Source organism: Nesoenas mayeri (assembly GCF_963082525.1).
Source record: "Nesoenas mayeri genome assembly, chromosome: 21".
Lineage (NCBI taxonomy): Eukaryota > Metazoa > Chordata > Aves > Columbiformes > Columbidae > Nesoenas > Nesoenas mayeri.
Genome location: NC_137571.1, coordinates 7,464,886 through 7,485,136, shown reverse-complemented (window position 1 = coordinate 7,485,136; position 20,251 = coordinate 7,464,886). Strand labels below are relative to the sequence as shown.

General features: G+C 59.5%; 1 protein-coding gene across 1 annotated transcript in view; it reads left to right on the top strand.

The window, feature by feature from the left end:
- PTPRU (protein tyrosine phosphatase receptor type U) overlaps positions 1 to 20,251 on the top strand; it is a gene marked incomplete at both ends in the record, with an annotated part of 44,808 nt that overhangs the window by 6,807 nt on the left and 17,750 nt on the right. The window contains 11 exons of the mRNA XM_080357720.1: positions 5,292 to 5,420; positions 11,478 to 11,749; positions 11,888 to 11,969; positions 12,589 to 12,704; positions 13,188 to 13,362; positions 14,016 to 14,309; positions 15,166 to 15,474; positions 18,014 to 18,123; positions 18,661 to 18,862; positions 19,412 to 19,514; positions 19,643 to 19,916. Of these exons, the coding sequence (XP_080213846.1) occupies positions 5,292 to 5,420; positions 11,478 to 11,749; positions 11,888 to 11,969; positions 12,589 to 12,704; positions 13,188 to 13,362; positions 14,016 to 14,309; positions 15,166 to 15,474; positions 18,014 to 18,123; positions 18,661 to 18,862; positions 19,412 to 19,514; positions 19,643 to 19,916 (2,066 nt within the window). The remainder of the gene's footprint in view (positions 1 to 5,291; positions 5,421 to 11,477; positions 11,750 to 11,887; positions 11,970 to 12,588; positions 12,705 to 13,187; positions 13,363 to 14,015; positions 14,310 to 15,165; positions 15,475 to 18,013; positions 18,124 to 18,660; positions 18,863 to 19,411; positions 19,515 to 19,642; positions 19,917 to 20,251) is intronic.

Below are 20,251 nucleotides of genomic sequence, written 5' to 3'. Positions count from 1 at the left end.
CTATTTTAGTAGTTTTTCCCCTTTTTTATCCTTTTTCCCTCCTCCCCCCAGACAGGTGGCTCCGTAGTCCAGGAGCTACAATTGCACAGCGAGCAATCAATAAAGCAGGATGGAGGCTTCCAGCCGCCTGCCTTGTTTTTTATTCCCATGGGGTCGAAGAGGCAGTCCTGGCTATGTTAATTAAGTGATGGTTAATTATTAAAGCACTTGTGTTGCAGGTTAGTGGCCTCCTGGCCGGGCGGTTTCAGGATGTTTCTGCGCTGCAAGACCTTTCCTGGCCTGGGTATCAATAACGGAGAAGCGATGCTGGTCCTTCCCAGCAAGACTTGCTCGGACAGGGACAGCACTTGGATGGGGGTTAAATTCACACGTCCCCTCTGGCCATGGGGCCAGCACCTCTGGCCTTGTGCCCCGCAGCATCACAGCACAACAGCTGGGGAGCTGCAGCCCTGGCTGCGTTCGCATGGGGGTGATGCAGCACCCTGGTCCCAGCGGTCCTGATCCCCTGGGAGCTGCTTTGGGGGGTGGGAGGGAAGGGGAGCTGCTTTTTGCAGCTGGATGTGCCCCAGACAAGGACTCTGCCAAGATTAATTCTTCCCTCTTTGCTTTTAAATGCATGTTCACGAGGAGGTGACGCACGTGAGCTGTGAGCCCCCTGAGCTGTTACAAACCCTTCAGGTTGTGTGTGCCCGGTTGTATTTGCTCCCCCAGGTCCCGGGGTGTCCGTAGTGAACCCACATGGCCCAGTTCCCCAGTCCCTGTGCCCAGGGTCCCCAGAGGCTCCTGGTGCTGGAGCTGGGACTGGGCACCCACTGTGGGGGGCTCAGCACCCCCATGGGGACTTGCAGGTAAAATCCATTGAGAGCTGGAAAAAGACATTTGTCTTCTGTAGTTGCTGGTGGACGGATATTGTTCTAGTCCCGCGCTTTCCCAACACCGAGGTTATCGGGCATAAGTGACTTATTATGCAAATCCTCTGTCTTAATATCTGGCTGCTCTCTCCCTGGAATTGCATTGGCTGAACCCCACGCGTTATTGGAGCTGCTAATGTTTACACATTAGCTTCTTTGGCTAATATACAAGGCTTCAAGTTGCAAATTGATGTTTCTTACAGCTGAGCAAATTATTTTTCTATTAAATGCAATATTTAAAATGATTTGGAGAAGGAAAACAAACTACTGGTGAGAATTTTAATGGTGCTGCTTTCCATATTCTTCTAATCTGCTTTTATCGGGGCCAGGAAATCGGTAATATTTTTAACATTTCTGTTTTGCAGAAGTGGGGAGCGGAGATGACAGGGAGGGTGTTTGTTGTGATCTGCGGTGTGAGTGATGCACAGAACACGTTTGCTGGTGCCCCAGGCCCTTCTGAGCATGCAGAGTGCCCGGGGGGATTCAGTCCTGCGCTTGCGGGGGCTGGAGAGATGATCCCACCGCTGAGCCCCAGGCCCCGCCTGTCTGGGCTTGGCTGGACCTGGCCGTGGAGCCCCCCGGGCGGTGGTCGGGTTTCCGGGGCTCCATCGGTGCGAGGTGCTGGGGTGCAGGACCCGCTGTGCTCGCCGAGCTGGATTCCTCGGTGCCGCATCCCCCGAGCGAGTCCCGGACCCGCCAGCATCATCCTCCGGGATAAAAATGGGGTTTCCGATCCCATTTCCGTTAATAACCTCGCCCGGGAGCCTGCAGCGTGGTACGTGTGAGATTTTGCTGGGTGAGAAGTGTGCCTAATTTTAGACGGATCGCAGTATGTGTTCCGTGTCCCCCGCGTCTGCTGCCGCCTGCGGGAAAGCGGCTCCCGGCGCTTCCTGCCCGGGGCGCGTTCCCGCCTGCGAACAGCGGCGGGTCCGGCGGGGGGCGCTGCCCGGGCTCGGGGGGGCGCTGCCCGGGCTCGGGGGGGCGCTGCCCGGGCTCGGGGGGGCGCTGCCCGGGCTCCGGGGGGGCGCTGCCAACGGCGGCATCTCGGCATCACTGCAGCGTGTTGCGTCCCGAGCTCTCCGCTGTCCCAGCCGTGGCGCCGGTTGCTGCTGGTGCTGTGGGGCTTTGCCAGGTCACCTGCGTGCCTCAGTTTCCCCATTTGCAGCAGCATTCGCTATTTATCCTGTATAAAGAACTTGATCGTTTGGTGCAGAAAAAGAGCATCTTTTATACGCATTTAAGAGAAGAGGTCTTGGGTACGATAGTCCGGGGCTGTGTGACTCTGTGTAGCCTGTAGCTCCATTCCTGCTCCTGGGAAACACTTAAAACTCTGGATTTGGGAGACAAAGGAGCTCTGCTCCCGCCTGCCCCACCTCAGTGTGGTTGGATGGTGGTGGTGATGGGTCATAGCCCGTTTTGCTGCAGGTGATGGAGCAGCTTGGCTGCTGGCGTGGTGCACGGTGGGTCCTGTGGGTCCCCAGGTCCTTCTGATTCCTGCCGGTAATTTCCTGGGCCAGAGGCAGGAGAGGCTGGAAAAGGCCGGGGATGAAAGGCTCATCCTGACTGCAGGTCACTGTGCTGTTTCCCAGCTGCTGGGCTCGTGGCCCTGAGACGCTGCACCCCAGGGTGACCTTTGTGCTAATCTGGTCCTGGCTAAGCCAAAATGGGAACAAAATGGGGTTTTTTTCCCATCGATTGGCTTTGCTTCATCCTGGACCACAAGTCCTGGGTACCTGCCCTGAATTTCATAGTCCTGGTTAGCTCACATTTGCTCAAATTTGGATATAACCCTGTTTTTTCTTATAAAGCCTTTCCACTTTTGGGTGTGATATTCACGTAGCGTCCCCATCCGAGGATGCCCCAAAGGGTCTGGGTGGGGTTGTTACCCATGGTGTACAGAGCGTGCGATCCCGTCGCGGATGGTGCTGGCTGCTCTTTACCGCCGGAGCCTTTTCAAGGCTGTTTGATAAAAGGAAAGAGAAGCCCGAGGAGCATGTCCCATGGTGCAGGAGGTTAAACAGAAAAGGTTTAAGAGTGTAATTAACTTAGAAGCAAAAAGAGCGTGGACTCGGCGGATGAAAGGGCGCGGGGCGGGCTGGCAGGCGCGCGGCCACGGTCCTCGGTGGCCATGGAGATTTAATTAGACACCGTCCATAGTACTTGGTTGTTTGGTCTTGGTTTTCCTTCCTCCTCTTCTTGAACTCTTCGTTCCTCCTCTCCATCCCTGGGTACCCGGCAAGGTCTACAAACCTCCTTCTGCATACAAGTCCCAGACAGATTTGTTGGCGGGGTGGAGTGGTGGGGGAGCCGCCTTCGTTTGGCGCTGCGGGTGGGAGGGGACGCTCGCGATGGGGAGATCGTTCCAGTAAAGCTGTCTGAGGACGAGATGGATCGTCCCGGCCAGCTGTGCCTCTGCCAGCAAAATATCTACTCCCTGTAATTGCATTTTAAGCTTCTGGAGCTTGGGCATCATCTCGGGGGCGGCCGAGGATGCGGCCTCGGGGTGATGGGGAGCTGAGGCGCGGGCCGATGGGGGATGCGGGTGCTGGGGTGCCGCCCGGGGGGGAGGTTACGTCTCTGTGTCATTGGTAGCTGGGAATAACTTATTGGGGGCGAAGGAGCCGCTTTTCCTTGGGCGCGGGCTCTGCCGGCCCGCAGCGCTGCCGCCCCCACTCCGCTTTCGCAAACCAAAACCAGCCCAACACCAGGAACAAGTTCTTCCTACCACAATGTCCCATTCCAGCAGATCTTGGAAGGAAACTCTTTTTTTTCACTAAATCCCTTGGCACTTGGTTTCTGACACTTTGTTTTATTTTGAATTTCTTTTCTTTCCTTCCTGGGGAATTTTGACAGGTTTGTGCTGTTTCTTCCACGAGGAACCGCGGCCAAGTTTGATTCTTTCCAATCCGGTGTCTGTGGCAGAGCCGGGGGAGCTGGCGGCGCCGCTCGGTGCGCGGGGGCACGGCCGCACGGGGCTGGCGGCGCTCCGTTTTGGGAAGGATTTTAAGGAAACCAGGTTCTTGGTACCTCTGAGCATGTGAATAGGAAATAATTTGCTTTTAGATCTTAAGAAGTTTTCTGTGGATCTGGGAGGAAAAAACAACTTGTTGATGGAGCTGGAATGTACCCTGATGCTTTAAAAATGAGCGTGAAGCTGGGGAGAAGCCCCAGGGGTGTTCTTACGTGTGAGAGAGTTGGGAGTCATAATTTTCTGTGCATTTTATGGGCTTTTTTCCCAGTGTTTGGATTCGTTTGTACAAGCGACGCATCCGAGCATCCCCTGACATGGGGAAGCACAACCCGCCTGGCAGCGGCGAGGCCATTGAGCGGCAAATCCCCCGGCAATGGGGGAATTACTGATGTAATTTGGGGATAAAACAGGAAAAAACCAACAACTCAAAAAACAAACCCAGAAGAAGTAATCCCCTGGCCCCGCTCTGCTTTCGCCGGCCCATTAGGGAGAATTTGCCTTTGTTCGTTCTGCTTGCTCAGGGCTTTCCTATTGTGCCTGCCCCGGCAGCCCAGGGGCTCCTGTTAATTAGCGCTGCTGCCAGGTCCCTGTGTAATCTGGGGGTTTAGCGGAACAATGGGTCAGTGTTAATGAACCAAGAGGTGAGTGTTAATGAACCGACTCGATGGGGCCACATGGGCAAAGGGAGCCCCAGAGCTCGTGGCATGCGGGGCTGGATGCGGCATGCGGGGCTGGATGCGGCATGCGGGGCTGGCCACCACCTCATGTGCTGTCTCCATGTCACCTCAGTACACATGGGGACAAGGGGCCTCTTGGCACTGATTCCGGTTCTCCATGCTCAGCCCAGCACCTGCAGAGCAGGGAGGCGTGCGGGGCTCTCGCTCTTTCCAGAGGATAAAACCCAATCCCCAAACCCGAGCGAGAAGCAGAAGCACTGAAGTGCCAGCCCCCGGCTGGCGGGGTCGCGGCGCGTCCGCAGGGCTGTGGGTGCTGCGGTTGCTGGGGCTGGGGCTGAGCGCTGCCGCTCCCGTCAGGGAACGGCCCGACCCGCGTGCGCGGGGCTTTGGTCAAGGGAGGATTTTGGCAGGAGCCCCGGGGGTCGTGTGAATCCTCGTGTGAACACAGCGAAGTGCCTGTTTCTTGGGAGAAACCCCTGATTTGGTGATCGGCCCTCGGGAAGCAAAGCTGGGAGCTGCATCCTGCTCCCACGGCTGAGCCCCCCGGGTGCTGAGACCTGCCAGCGCCTTCCACTGCGAGGGGACCGAACGGGAGAGATGGGGGTTGGCGGCAGACAGGGCCGTACCCTTGCTTGTGGTACATGTAGGGGGTGCCTGGGGTCCCCTGGTGTTTGGGGGCAGCCCGTCATCCCAGCAGGGCTTTTGGGGTCTGACGGGGCTCTCTGTCCGCAGCCGGCTGCACCTTTGAGGAGGACGGTGACCCGAGCCAGTGCGAGTACAGCCAGGGCGAGGACGATGACTTCGGGTGGGAGCTCATCCGCAGCTACATGATGCCGCACCTGACGGCCGACCTGCCTCACGGTGAGTCCTGGTCCGAGGGGGCCACACCTGTCCCGTGTCCCAGAGACCTGCCCCAAACCTGCACCCCAGAGCCAGTCCACGTGGCTTCTCCATCTGTAATTCACACAGCGTTTTAGGCTCGTCTTGTCCTGGGTCCGTGGGCGGGTGCTGGCGAGGTGTGACGAGCTGTGTCCGTCCTCAGCGCGGTGGGGACAGGGGACACGGGACGCTGCCGCCGCCGAGGGTTGTAACAGCACAGCAGGGACAGGGACATTGGGTGGCACCGGGTACTGCTGAGGCTCTTGGGGGGGTGTATGTAACCCTGTGCCATCCCAACCCCTGGGGCAGAGGGCAGGGGGAGCCGCAGACGCTCCAGATGTGGTTTTGGGGTGGAAAGCCAAGATTTCCAGCCCCACTCCCTCTGCATGTCCCCTCCACCACGGCCGCGTTTGCTGCCCTTGTCCCCGGCTGGCTGGGGCTGCGGGGGGACGTCCCCTCGCCCGTGATGGCAGCAGCCTGGGCAGCTTTCCACGCTTCCCGCGGGTCTCGGCAGCGTCTCCGGCGGTGCCAAGTTCCCCATCTGGTGTGGAGCGTGGCAGCTGCAGCTGCCGCCAGCCGGGACGCGCCCGGTCCCGCTGCCCGGGCACCTCGGATCCCTCCCGGGTCTGCAGCCGCCGTTCCGCTGGGACGCGTCGGCTCCTGCTGCCGCGCTGCTCTGCGGCCTCGTCAGAAATGCCTTCTTCTGGGAGATGTGGAAAACGGGGGGAAAATGTATTTCTGGCTCTTGCAAGCGTAGGGAAAAGCTTGTGGCTGTGAGCTGGAGGCATCCCTGAAGTCTGGGAGCTGTGAGGAAGAAAATGCAAATAGATTCTTTTGTTTTGTTTTTAAATCTCATTGCTTTTAAGCCATTTTCCGTTATTTTCTGGTCCATCTCCTCGCTCGGATCGCTGGGCTGAGGGAGCGGAGCCGGGCGGGCGGCGGTGCGGGCGGCAGTATGGGCGGTGCAGGTGGCACGAGTGGCGGTGCAGGTGGCGCGGGCGGCGGTGCGGGTGGTGCGGGTGGTGCGGGTGGCGCGGGTGGCGCGGGCAGCGGTGTGGGTGGTGCGGGTGGCACTGGCGGCGGTGTGGGCGGCGCGGGCGCTGTGCCCGGGTGCGGGTGGCTGTGCGGGCGGCGCGGGCGCTGTGCCCGGGTGCGGGTCGGGGGCTCTGCCTGCTCCAGGTCTGGACTGTGTCCCTCCGGGACCCCGAGGTGTCCCTGTGTCCATCTGCACCGGGGCCGACTCTCCTCATTTTCGGGACCGCTGGCTCCTCCCTGGTCCCGGCGCTCCGGCTGCTCAGATCAGGTCCCAGCCTGATGATGGGCATAAGGAGATGAGAACTGGTGCAGAGATCGATAGTAAAAATGACTCTTTTTTTATTAAAACGTTAACTGCTTTATAGAAAACTCGTTACTGCTCCATCAGTCTGCCTCCAGCTGTTTATCTGGAGACTTGCTCATGCTGGGGTTTAATTTGGCTTTTCCCCGCTAAACCTCCCTCTGTTATCTCCTCTCCCCGTCGCCTTTTCCTCCCGTCCCCATCCCTGCTGGCCGGTCCTGGGCACCGGGGGCAGAACAGCACTGACAGATCCTGCTCCCCCGTGATGACTTTCCAATTAATTGCTTTAAACTGGACTATCCTGGTTTGTGTATGTCCTGGGGGGTTCCTGGGGCAGTGAGGGGGGAAAGCAGAGCTGGGGATTGAGATGGCTCATGGTGGAGGGTCTTAAACCTGTAATTAGTTGAGTTTTCTGCTCATTTTGCAGCTGTAATTGAAAATCTGGAGCAAACTGCCTGAGTTTAGAGCCGGGGGGACTGTCGGGGTCTGCTGGAATGGGGCTGCGCTCTCTGTTCCAGGAAATAACTCCGGCTTAGCAAGAGCTGGGGGCTTAAATCAATATGAAGAGTTAAAGAAATAAACTCCAGAGCTGACGGGGAGGCGGATGCAGCCGGTCCAGGTCAGATGTGCGAGCACAGAGGGTCAGGTCCCCAGGGAAACCACCTGTCCCCGATGGTGACACCCAAAGGGCTGCTCGTCCCTGTAGCCAGGGGTCCCCTAATGACCCCCCATCTCTTCGCTGTCGAGCTGCGGGGGTGCAGGCGGACGCTGCTCGCAGCCCGGGGCACCGAGCGGGCGCAGGGATGCGGTTGTGTCTGGTTTCGCCCCAGTACGCGTGTGGGGCTGGGCGGGAGGCTCCTGAGCCCTCGCCCCGCGGTCCCGCGGCGGTGCGGTGGATGCAGGTTGTTCCGTGGCGCTGGGGCCTCTCCAGGGAGCACTTTCCAAAGGAGTCTCGTGGTCTCAGATTAAAATGAGTTTTTGTTGGAGATCAGCCAGTTTCAAGGAGCGTAGGATTTATTGGAGCGGATGCTGGCTGCCGGCCACCCGCCTCCTCCTTCGCATCCCTCTTTCTGCTTTGGGTTTTTTCCCCTCTTTTCTCGTCTTGACTTGTCTCCCTCTTTCACCTGAACACAACGGATGGGTCTCTCCTACGCTGCAATCGCCATGTTTCTTATCTTCAGCTCTTTGTTATTGTTGTCCAAAGGAGCGGTTGCGGGGGGCGGTGAGGCAGCGCCGCCCTGCACCACAACCCGGGGTGTTCAGGTGCTGTGTCCCGCTCTCCCCAGCATCGCCTCTGCCAGCGGGCTTGTCCTGCACCACAACCCTGGGTGTTCGGGTGCTGTGTCCCGCTCTCCCCAGCATCGCCTCTGCCAGCGGGCTTGTCCTCCCCTGCCCGCGGGCCCCGCGGTGTCTGGTTTCGCAGGAGCTGCGCTGCTCGGAAGCCGAGGGGAGGCGGCGCAGCCTGCGCCTCGCTCAGCACCGGCGCTGCCGGGCACCCCGGGCTGGCGGAGCTCGGACGGTCCCAAAGCGCTTGGAGGAGCGGGGGCCGGGGTGGGGTGGTCCTGCGGGCAGGGGGGAACCGGGCACTCAAATCAGGCTCAGTCGCTGAGCTCCACGTGTGAAACATGAGTTGAGGTTACTTAATGAATATCAGAACGAAGCAGGGTGTTTAGGTGAAGCTTTGCAGGCGTGAGGACGGAGCACGGCGCAGAGGTCGCTGTCCTCGCCCCCGCGGAGATGCGGGGTGACCCCTGAAGGACAAGGGTGCTCTGCAGGGTGACCCGGGAGAGGTGCAGGTTGAGTTCACACGTGGAAATTCAAAGGAGGCGAATTGAGTTGGGAGAAGCTGTGGCAACAGTTCCCCTTGGAGCCTCGTGCCCCCCGCAGCACCCGCTTTCTGCCGCTCCACGCAGCTCTGCTCAAAAACACCGAACCGTCCTCTTTGTGGGTGGGTTTTATTTCCAAATGGCTTTTTTTCCGTAGGTTTTCCTTCCAAACTCGGTGACAGTAGAAAACGCTCCATCAATTGGAGTTTCTGTTCCCCGCTCATCTTTTCCTCTCCACACACGGAGCTGCTGTCGTGTGCGGCCACATCGCGGTGTCCCGGCGCGGCCAGGTCGGGTGACTGAGCCGTTGTCCCCACCCAATGAGCTCTGAGGTCCCTCGTCCCCTCTGAGGAGTCTCTTTCAGGCGATAGCTCCAGCACCGCTTCCCAACCGGCTCCTGCTACGTGTCCATAAAAACCTTGAAAAACTCAGCTGGATTTTTGGCTCCTGAGGGATTAGGCTGCTCCAGGGACCCTGCGGCAGCGAAGGATCAGATGTTGATGTTGGGGCTTCTTCGAGAGATGCTCGTCCTGGGGCTTGGTGCAGGAGCAGAGAGGAGGTACCCGGTCCTGGTACCCGGTCCTGGTACCCGGTGCCGGTGCCGGCTCTGACACATTGAGAAGAAAAACAGCGCACGAGGAGGCACCGTTGGGCTTCATCTTCCAACGCGGTTTTCCGGAGGCAGACGCCGCAGCGCTCGGATCTGGTCCCCCGGCACCTCTTGGCTGGCGGTGCCGCCCTCTGCTTGTCGTGCCGCCTGTTCCTGCCTTTTAATAGCTTGTTTTTTAATTTATTTTTATCTCTCGGCGGTTTTGTAGGAGGCGAAGCTTGGCAAGGCGGGGGAGCTGGCGGCGGAGCGGCCGCCTCCCTCCTCTCGGGCTCCGTTGGCTTCGGCGGCGGGCGCAGCAGCCCCGGGCTGCTCGGCGGGCGCTGTGGGCGCGCTGCCCGTCCCCCGGGCGAGCGGAGAGAACTCCTTGGGGCTCGTTGCTCTCTGATTCCCTGCCAAGGTTATCGGAGGGGCTGCCGTATCCTCGACGATCTGATTTGAATCCCGAGGAACAGCTGGTGATCCCACAAGTGGGAAAACCCGTCTTTGCTGCAGGGGTACAAGGCTCTCAGCGCACAGCCCTTCCGGGCTGATTTTTACAGCTTTAAACCTCATCATTGACTTCTGTGTAACAAATTGATGGTTTTCCTGTAGGGAACGTTGCTGGAAACTTGTTTCTCTTTTCATTTGTTTGATTGAAATATTATTTAGTGCTTTTTGAGTCTTTTTCTCCACAGAGCACTTGTAAAAGCCCACCTGAAAACCAAACTGGATCATGTTGCTGCAGCCGGGCTGGGGGCACACGGGGGGCTGACTGGTTATTCATGGTGACAAGGAGTGGTGACAGCTCTCCTGGACCTGCATCTCGATTCAGACTGATGGAGGCGCAGAGGGAGGATGAACGAGCAGGGCACAGTGCCGGGGCGTGCCGGCGGCCCCTCCTTTGCGCTGGGGTCTCAGCCGGGGGTTGTCCCCCCCGGGGCTGTTTCTGCACCTCCTGTTTCCTGGGAGGTTTGGAAATTATCTTCCTCATGATTTTGGGAGCAGATTCTTGTGCTGGGTGATGCTGCACACGGACAGGGCTCAAAATAACCCGGCTGTGCTGCCGAGCTGCGGTGTCACATCAGCCCTCTGGTACCTGTCCCCCAGCCTGGGGACACAGCGGGGCCGGGACACCCCGTCCTCTCCATCCCCGTCTCTGGCTTTGCTGGCAGGAATTAAGCTGAGCTTTAAAGGCTGGGATTGGGCCGTTTGTGGGCTCCTGCTGCAGCTCTGCTCCTGCGCTGTCTGGGAAGTTGGGGGCACGGGGCAGCTCCCCAACGCTGGAGACATGGGGGGTGCCCCCGCATTTCCCGGCTGCCTGCCTTAGGTTTTCCTCGGTTCTTACTTGTTTGGGAGCCGATGGGAGGAAAGTGCATGAATTCGTTTAAATTAGCCGGCGGTGAAAGCTATTAATAATTAAGCTCCTACTGTCAGGTAAACAATGGTAGACTTGAATAAATGGCCTGGCTTTGTTACTTACAGCTTCTGCCGTTACTAAAATGGAAGGATATTAATAATCCCCTCACCGCTGGTGGTGGGGAGGGTTTGGGAGGGCGGATGGGGCCCCATGGCTGTGCCCCATGGAGCTGCTGGGGCTCCTGCGTCCCCTCCTGCCTCCGACCCCCTGGGATGGAGCGTGTGGGCTGGGAAGGTGCTGCCTTTGGGGTTTTTGTCCTTCCTGCCCCATAGATGCGGCTTTGGGCTTGCGCTGGGACTCGTGGTTTGGGCGCTGGTGGTGTGGGGTGCTGGGAGGTGGGGCTGGCGGCCCTGAGAGCCGCAGTGCCGCTGCTCGTTAAGCTGACGAGCGCTTTTTTTCCCCCTCTGCGAGCACCTGCTGAGCACAGTTTAAACTCGGTGACAACTGCGTGGTAAATGATACGAGGCGATGGGAATGGGAATTAAAACGGCTGGGGCCCGCTGGGGAGGTGGTGCTGATGCAGCCGAAGCTGTGAGCGTTCGGGGAAAGCAGGCAGAGCAGCTCCGGCGGCATTGGAGCTGCACTGACCCCGCTGTCCTGGAGGTGTGGGGCTGGTCCAGCAGCCAGGTCCCGTTTCGGTGTCCTATCGCTGCCCAAAAAGGAATCTGACACCGACTCCATCCTGTGTTCCTTGCCCCGTCCCGCACGTCCCCAGGGATTGGTACCCAGAGGGACCTGAGCATCCTTGCTGGCTCCTGCGCATCTTTGCAGTCCCGCGTCCTCTGCCCTCTGCATCCCTGCCAGCCAAGCTCAGGAGATGTGGAACAGGGGGGTTACTCCACGCTCTCCCCGATTCTCCCTCCCGCCGCAGGCTCCTACCTGATGGTGAACTCCTCGCAGCACGCCCCGGGCCAGAGGGCTCATCTGCTCTTCCAGGCGCTGAGCGAGAACGACACCCACTGCCTGCAGTTCAGCTACTTCATGTACAGCCGGGACGGGCGCAGCCCCGGCACCCTCAGCGCCTACGTCCGCGTGACGGGGGGGCCGCTGGGCAGCGCCGTCTGGAACTGCTCGGGCTCCCATGGCCGCCAGTGGCACCAGGCGGAGCTGGCGGTCAGCTTGTTCTGGCCCAGCGAGTACCAGGTGAGCCCCAGCAGAATCCCCCTTGCGTGGCGCGGACCCCTCTTGCATGGCACGGACCCCCCTTGCATGGCACGGACCCCCTGCCTGGCATAGTGCGGATTCCCCGGCAACGCGTGACCCCTCTGTTTGGTGCCGCAGGTCCTCTTCGAGGCGGTGGTCTCCAGCGAGCGCAGGGGTTATTTTGGCTTGGATGACATTTTGCTCTTGAATTACCCATGCTGTGAGTGTCACGGGAGGGGACCCATGGGTGGGTGGGAGGGGGATGAGGGGTGGGTGCTGCTGAGCTGGGCTGGGCAGCAGGATTTGGAGCTGGTGCCTGTCGGGATGGTCCCGGGGAGCTGATGGAGTAATGCCGAGGCGCTGCCTGGTGCCCCCTGTGTGTCCTGTGGTCACCTGGGCGGGCGGAGCTCCAGCTCCTCAGTGTCTCTGGGGTTCCTCTTCCCATCTCCATCGCTGGATTTTTATAAAACCTCAAGAAGTGCATCCTGGACTCGTGGCCTGAGAGCGGCCACCCGGGCAGCTGGGACCTGAAATCCTGGGCAGTCCCCACACCCTGGATCTTGGGGTTCACCCCTTATTTCCTCCACGCTGGGGTAGGAGACCTACTCGCCTCTATCAACCCCAGAGCCTGCATCTGCTGACAGTGCAGCGGGATGCTGGAGCCTTCCCTGGGGTGGAGGCTGATTTTGTGGGGATGGGAACAAGTTCCTGAGCCCAGGCTGAGGACTGAGCCCGTCCTGAGCTCAGCTCCAGCCCCAGCGTCCCGGGCGGGTTTTGGGCTGCGGTGGGTCCCCATGGAGCTTGGCTGCTTCATCACCTCTGGCTTGTGTCCCTCGCAGCAAAAGCGCCTCATTTCTCCCGCCTGGGCGACGTGGAGGTCAACGCGGGGCAGAACGCCACCTTCCAGTGCGTGGCCGCCGGCAAGGCCACCGAGGCCGAGCGGTTCCTCATGCAGGTGAGCGGCGGTGGTGACACCAGCATCTCCACTGTCACCCCCGTGCATCGCTTCTGCAGTGTCCCTGTGCCGTCCCTTTGGGGAACGGCAATCCCTCCCCAGCCATTTAAGCAGACATCATCTGGGGACGTGCTTGGTGGCTCTGGATGTCACATTGTTCCAAAAAGGAGCATGGCCAGCAGGTCAAGGGGGATGTTCCTGCTGCTCTGGTGAGACCCCTCGATGCTGGTCCAGCTCGGGGTCCCCAGGCAGGACACACACGGACCTGCTGGAGAGGGGCCCGAGGAGCCGCAGGAGTGACCCGAGGCTGGAACAGCTCTGCTGGGACAGGCTGAGAGAGCTGGGGGGTTCAGCCAGGACGGGGCTCTGAGCAGCCTGAGCTGGGGAAGATGTCCCTGCTGGTGGCAGAGGGGGCACTGGGGGGGCGCTGAAGGTCCCTCCAACCCAAACCGCTCCATGACGTGCTGTTTCTCCCGGGCGCAGAGGCAGAGCGGAGAGGTCGTCCCCGCCGCCTCCGTGAAGCACATCAGCCACCGGCGCTTCCTGGCCACCTTCCAGCTGGACGAGGTGTCCAAGGAGGAGCAGGACCTGTACCGCTGCGTCACCCAGTCCAGCCGCGGCTCCGGCGTCTCCAACTTCGCTGAGCTCATTGTCAAAGGTGGGGGACCTGGGTCATGCATGGGCTGTTCCTGCTGTTTGCAGAGGAGGAGGAGGGTGGGATGCTGGGGGTGGTGGGATCACAATTTCTCACTATGGGTTGTTATACATGGATGGTTCTGCCTTTCCCAGTGGCCTTAGATAATTTATTTTTGATTGCAGTGGGTGGGAATTAATTCATTGCAGTGAAACTATGCAGCACCAGGCTGGGCAGTGTATCTTGTAAAGATAATTAAGGTTTGATCAGATGAAACATGAGCAACCTGACCAGGCTGAGGATGCAGGGGGGTTGGACTAGATGAGCTTTGAAGTCCATGATTCTATGAAACCCCATTGCAGCTGTTAGAGCCCCACTAACAGTGATGGAGGGCACGTACCTGGGCTGAAGTTTGAAGAGTGGAGGATGCCCTCCCATGTTCTGGTGTCCATCCCCATGTTCTCTGGGCAGAGGATCCAACTTTGTCGCATGCTCTGCAGTAGAAGATCTGGGTTCGTCTGGGGAGAGACGTTGTGATTATCTCGACTGTAGCTGGTGGAAAATCAAAAAGAATTGCGGTATCCCTGGTTGTGCCACTGTTGGCCTGTGCCAGGGCTGGGGACACTGTGGAGCTGCTTCTGGAGGGGGATGCTGCACCGGCCCCTTCTCTTTTCCAGAGCCCCCCACACCCATTGCGCCCCCCCAGCTGCTCCGGGCCGGTTCCACCTACCTCATCATCCAGCTCAACACCAACTCCATCATCGGCGACGGCCCCATCGTGCGCAAGGAGATCGAGTACCGCATGACCTCGGGGCCCTGGTCGGAGGTCCACGCCGTCAACATGCAGACCTACAAGCTGTGGCACCTGGACCCCGACACGGAGTACGAGATCAGCGTCCTGCTCACCCGGCCCGGCGAGGGGGGCACTGGCAAACCCGGCCCACCCCTCATCAGCCGCACCAAGTGTGCAGGTGGGTCCCACGCAGCGTCCCCGTGGCCACCCAATGGGAAGGATGCTGGTGGGTGTTGGGGCTGAGGTTTGGTGGGTTTTGGTAGAACCCGTCGTGGCAATGGGTTTAATGCCAGGGTCCCAGCAGCGTGGGGCTGTGTGCCCATTGCTGGGCTCACCCCCCAAAACCAGCTGAGGTTTTGCACAGTCCCATGAGGACATTGGGACCCGCAGGAGCATCCACTGAGGTTGCAAAAGCCTCTTGCAAACCTGAGCTGCCCATGTTCCTCTGCGATGCAAATCCCAGGGGAATTGCCCGCGGGTGGGCAGAGACCTTCCTTCCTCATGGGGAACTTCTCACCACCCTTGGGTGCTGTTGGCAAAGGAGCTCGGCTCCTCATTAAACCTGATTTCTCCTGTTCACGCCAATTAGAGCCAGTTAAACTCCTTCCCAGCGACAGTGCTCCGTCTCTGTCCCTTCGAGAGCCTGACGCGGGTTGGATGTAAATTCGAGAGCTCCCATTGCACAGGCACGTTTGTCTGGTTATCTGGGGCCGCTCACGGCGTGGATGCTCCAGTGCCGCTGTGTCACTGCTCCAGCCAGGGCTGGTACCCGGCGTCACCTCCACAGGAGACGTGAGCCAGCGGGGGCTGCTGTCCCTGTGCTGTGGGTGGTTTTGGACCTGGTGATGTCCCCAGCCTGCCTGCGGGGCGGCAGAGTCCTGTGCCAGGGCTGGTCCTGGTTTGGGGTCGGGGTTGCTGTCTGCACCCACCCGTCACGTTCCGATGCTGTAAAAGGGCTTTCCCTGGTAAAACATATAAACTCGTGAGGTGTTTTGCTTCATGGCTCATCTCTCCCCATCTCTACTCCCCCCCAGAGCCCATGCGGGCCCCCAAAGGCCTGGCGTTCTCCGAAATCCAGTCCAGACAACTGACGCTGCAGTGGGAGCCACTGGGCTACAACCTGACCCGCTGTCACACCTACACCGTCTCGCTCTGCTACCGCTACTTCGTGGGCACCGGCCACAACCAAACCTTCCGGGAGTGCGTGAAGATGGAGCGGAACGCCAACCGCTACACCATCAAAAACCTCCTGCCCTACAAGAACATCCACGTCAAGCTCATCCTCTCCAACCCCGAGGGTCGCAAGGAGGGCAAGGAGGTGATATTCCAGACGGATGAGGATGGTGAGTCTGCTCGGCGAGGTGCATTGTTCCCAAAAATACAATGGGCAGCTGCTGGGGTGTTTCCCATGGCACGGTGTACATCGGTGGCCAGGGGCATGATGGGAATATCTCCTGTGGCCATTGCAATGGGGAGGTGAAAAGGCTGTTGCAGCCCCAGGGCTGTGCAAGGGGAGATGAGAAAACAGTGTCGCCTGGGGGACAAGGGGACTGGGTGGGGATGTCACTTGTTCCCTTGAGCGCAGCGTTTGAGCCGTGCCCAGTCCAGCGAAGGGCACAGCCCTGGCTGCTGCCCAGTTTCTGCCAGCACGGGTCATCCTCGTTCATCCTTTGTGTGGAACTGAAGCCTAGCAGCAATGATGATAACAATTAAAACAATCAATGCTTTGCACTTAGGTAACATCTTTCATCCACTCGATCGCTGGTTGATTTGGCATTGCTGCATTTCTGGGACGGTGCCGTTAGCCAGAGCCCAGCACCGTTATTTTTGGCTTCCCCGATGCTCTTCCCCCGTTATTGTGCTCTCGTGTGGGTTTGGGATGTGCGAACGAGCGCTGTGGGTGAGCGGGTGTTGATCAAGGGGTGTCTGGCCCTGGCTCTCACAGCCACTGACACTGTCAAGCAAGAATGTAATGAATCTCAAAAGCACTTTTTAGCATCAAGAATCAGCAATTAAGGTGGAAAAACTGGTAATTGCAAAGGAACTGGCCGGCTCCAGACTCCCCGGACGAACCCCGAGAAGAAACCTCCCACGAAATCCCCCACGTGGGGCTCGCCTTGGTTCGGGACCCACCGAAACATCCAGTTTTTCTGTGTGCGTTGCTGATCGTTCCCATTCCCAGCTGGAAAGCGAAGCCCATGGAGCTGGAGCGGAGTTGGGAGGCTGCAGCAGCGCCGTGAACCCGATCGGGTCTCCAGGTCCCATTTTCATCTCAAAAGCCTAAATTTGGCGCATTTCTCCGTGCATCCCATCAGCACGTTGCGTATCTCCAGCTCCGCGTCTGCCTGACCCGCAGCACCCAGCTTCACGCTCCTCATGGTTTATTTTCCAGCTCCAGTTGCTTCAGCTGTTCTTGCTGTGCTGTGACGGCTCCAGCTGTTTGCTTATGGAATATTAATACAGGAGCTCCAGATGTTTTCCTGCTCTACTGTAATCGCTCCAGCTGCTTTCTCCTCTGCGCTGATTGTCCGGGGCTTGTGGCTTCCCCCTTGGATTGAACCTGGGGCTGTGTACACGTCCAGCCTTGGGCGGGATCGATGGAGGGGTGTCTGCCTGTGGATACGCGGCAGATACGGCACGTGAGCTTGGCCCAGCGTCTTCCTGCCTGGGCGGGGGATCAGGATCTGAGCTCCTGCAACTGGGCGATGAGCAGATGGAGATTTTGTTCTGTACAAAACGATGAGGCTGAATCGCGGGTGCCGGTGGAGGTGTCGCTGCCGGGTGTTGGTGCTGCCGGGTGTTGGTGCTGCCGGAGCCGGGTGCAGGCGGGGTACGCGCAGTGCTAGCCAGAAAAAATATATATAAATGCGTAAGTAAGTATGTACATGCATATATGGATGGCAGAGAGGTATACACAGACCTGGGGAGCCATTGTGCACCACTGCCGGTCTCATCCCAGTGCGTGCACAAAATGTCTATATGGGTATGCACGTTCCTGCCCTAAAGGTTTCCGTAATTCCTCACAAATTTAATAAGTGCCTTGTGTATGTGTGTAGGACATGGCACCTCTGATTGAATTAACTTATAAATCAAGTGGAAATGGTGTATTTGCACGGTGGGAAGCACAGGGAAGCCGAGCCCTCTCGCTCGGCCCCGTGGTTGCGTATGCAAAGCTGTGAAAAAGAGAAACAGAGGGGAAGAGCGGGCGTCCCTCTGCAGCGGGAGGGTGCGCCGGTGGCGTTCGAGCCCGTGCCGGAGGATGCTGCGGGTGAATCTTGGTCTGCGGAGCCCCCGCCGCTCCCGTCCTCCTTGCTGACCCCTCGGGTCGAAAAATCCATGGTAAAGACGGGAGTATTGATCCTGGTGCTGTTGATCCCTGTTATTGTTTGCAGTTATTGTTGTTGGTGTTAATTAGAGGGGAATGCTGGGACGCGTTGAGCCCATCTGCAGATGATGACATTATTGGTTACTGGGGGGGCACCGCCAGTATCTGCTGAGGGTGCATCTGGGGGGATTTGGGTTCTATGGGAAAGGGAATTGTTTTAATTCCTCACACGGGTGGACTCAGGTGAGCTGGTGATGGCGCTCGGGGACCTGCTGCTGTGCCACAGCGTGCCATGCCAGGGATGGGTCCTGTGGGGACTGCGCTGTGGTGGGGGGACCTTCCCCCATGGCAAAGTGTCACTAGCAGGGAGCATCGTCACCCTGGGGGCCGCCAGCCCTGTTGGTGGCCCGTGCCAGAGCTGAGTGACGTGTCAGCGGGGCGCGGTGGCTCAGTCGCAGGGCAGAGCTGCTGCAGCCATCGGAAGGCGTTTCCCGCGGGGTTTCTCCTCCCGGTCTGGTTTCCTGCCGCATCCGAGCTCATGCTCTTTCCCTCCCCAGTGCCCGGCGGCATCGCCTCCGAGTCCCTCACCTTCACCCCTCTGGAGGACATGATCTTTCTGAAGTGGGAGGAGCCGGTGGAGCCCAACGGCCTCATCACGCAGTACGAGGTAGATCCGGACAGCTGGGGGACCCGCGGGGACCCGTGGGGACATGAGAGGGTTCAGCAGGGTGAGCTGGGACTGCTGCTTCGGCTCCTGGGGTTAAGGGCGGCTGCAGCGCTGCAGCTGCCCCTGAGCCCTGGCGTGGGGCCGGGACCCAGCCTGTGCTCAACCCCCCGCCAGGGCGTCCGTCCCGGCTGGGAGTCCTGCGGGCGGGGTCACCGGTGTTACCCAGCAAGGGCTTTTCTGATGAACCTCTGCTTTTGATTTCCCCTAAGAAGTAGCTGCTTTGCAGGGAGTCCCTGTGGCCATCCCTGAATTCATCCCTTTAGCCCCGTTTCCTCCTGGATCTGGGGTCTCTCTGCTGGTGATCATAGAATCACAGAACAGTTTGTGTTGAAGGACCTGCCCAGCCCCCCAGTGCCCCCCTGCCATGACAGGGACACCTTCAGCAGCTCAGGGTGCTCAGAGCCCCGTCCAGCCCGGTCTGCCCGAATCTCCCCTTCGATACATGTTAAAGCCATGATGTCTGCCCTGTCCCTGCAGATCAGCTACCAGAGCATCGAGTCCTCCGACCCGGCCGTCAACGTCCCCGGCCCGCGGCGCACCGTCTCCAAACTGCGCAACGAGACCTACCACGTCTTCTCCAACCTCCACCCCGGCACCACCTACCTCTTCTCGGTCCGGGCCCGCACGGGCAAGGGCTTTGGCCAGACGGCGCTCACCGAGATCACCACCAACATCTCGGGTGGGTTCCCGGGGCTCCACCCTGGTGCGGCAGCGCTGGCGTCTCCCGCGCGCTCCGCTGGATTTGGTGGCGGGGTGCTGCTATGGCAGGAGGCTCTTGGTGGGGGCAGCTGTGCCGTGACCCCGGGCAGACCCCAAACCATCAGCTGGGCTGCCTGCGGTCGCTGGTCAGGGATTCTGGACAGCCCGGTGCACCGGTGCTGAGTTATCACCGTACAAGCAAGGGGTTAATTTGGCTTCATTAATAAGCCTTGCAGTACTTGGGGCTGTTTGCTCGTGTCTGCGGTGTCTCTATTAACTGCAGCAAATGGGCTGAGACGAGCCCTGATGGGGGCACCGAAGGTGCAAAGCAGCATGAGCTGGACCCTGCGGCTGCTGGTGGTGGCTTGGGGACCACGGGACCATGGCAGATTCTTCATTTGGAATAATTCACGTTTCGCCATTCAGTGCTGAATGCTTGTGCCTCGGTTTCCCCCGAGCAGGGGCAGCCCCAGGCACATCCCGGGGACCGGTGCTCACCCCTGCCCGCTCTCTCCTGCTCCCCTTGCAGCTCCCACCTTCGACTACGGGGACATGCCGTCGCCGCTCAGCGAGTCGGAGAGCACCATCACGGTGCTGCTGCGCCCGGCGCAGGGCCGAGGGGCTCCCATCAGGTAGGTTGGGGCTGCCCGCGGGAGAGACCCCAAAACAGGGTGTCACAGCATGGATGGTGGGATCGAGCACCAGGGGAAGGGCAGGAGCATCCTTTTAACAAGCTAAACCCGCCCCTGGTCCTTGCCAGCACCTACCAGGTCATTGTAGAAGAAGACCGGCCCAAGAAGCTGAAGCGGGAGCTGGGGGCACAGGAGTGTTTCCCGGTGCCGCTGACCTTCGACGACGCCGTGTCCCGTGGCTCCGTGCATTATTTCGGGGCTGAGCTGCCGGCCAGCAGCCTCACCGAAGCCAAACCCTTCACTGTGGGGGACAACCTGACCTACAGCGGCTACTGGAACCCGCCGCTGGAGCCCAAGAAGGCGTATCTCATCTACTTCCAAGCCATGAGCAACCTCAAAGGGGTGAGTAACTGTGCGACCCCGCTTTGTCTGGTAGGTTTTTGGGGTCCTGGTTGGACCAGGCAGGAGCACACCTGGGGGAGTCAGAAGAACCGGGAATTGTTTTAGATCCCTCTCCCTTGGCTCCTCTCTCTGGGCTCAACCCCAGCCCCTGCCCACGGGGAACTAGCGCTTGGGGACACCCTTGGGTTGTGGCCGGGTGTCCCCATCCTGGCACCCCCGAGCTGTCCCCATCCTCCTCCTGGTGCTGATGGAGCCCAATCTCCGCCACCCTCTGCGCTACCAGCCAGGACCCCAACCAGGTGGGGAAAACCACGTTCCCAGGGCTCATCCTGGGG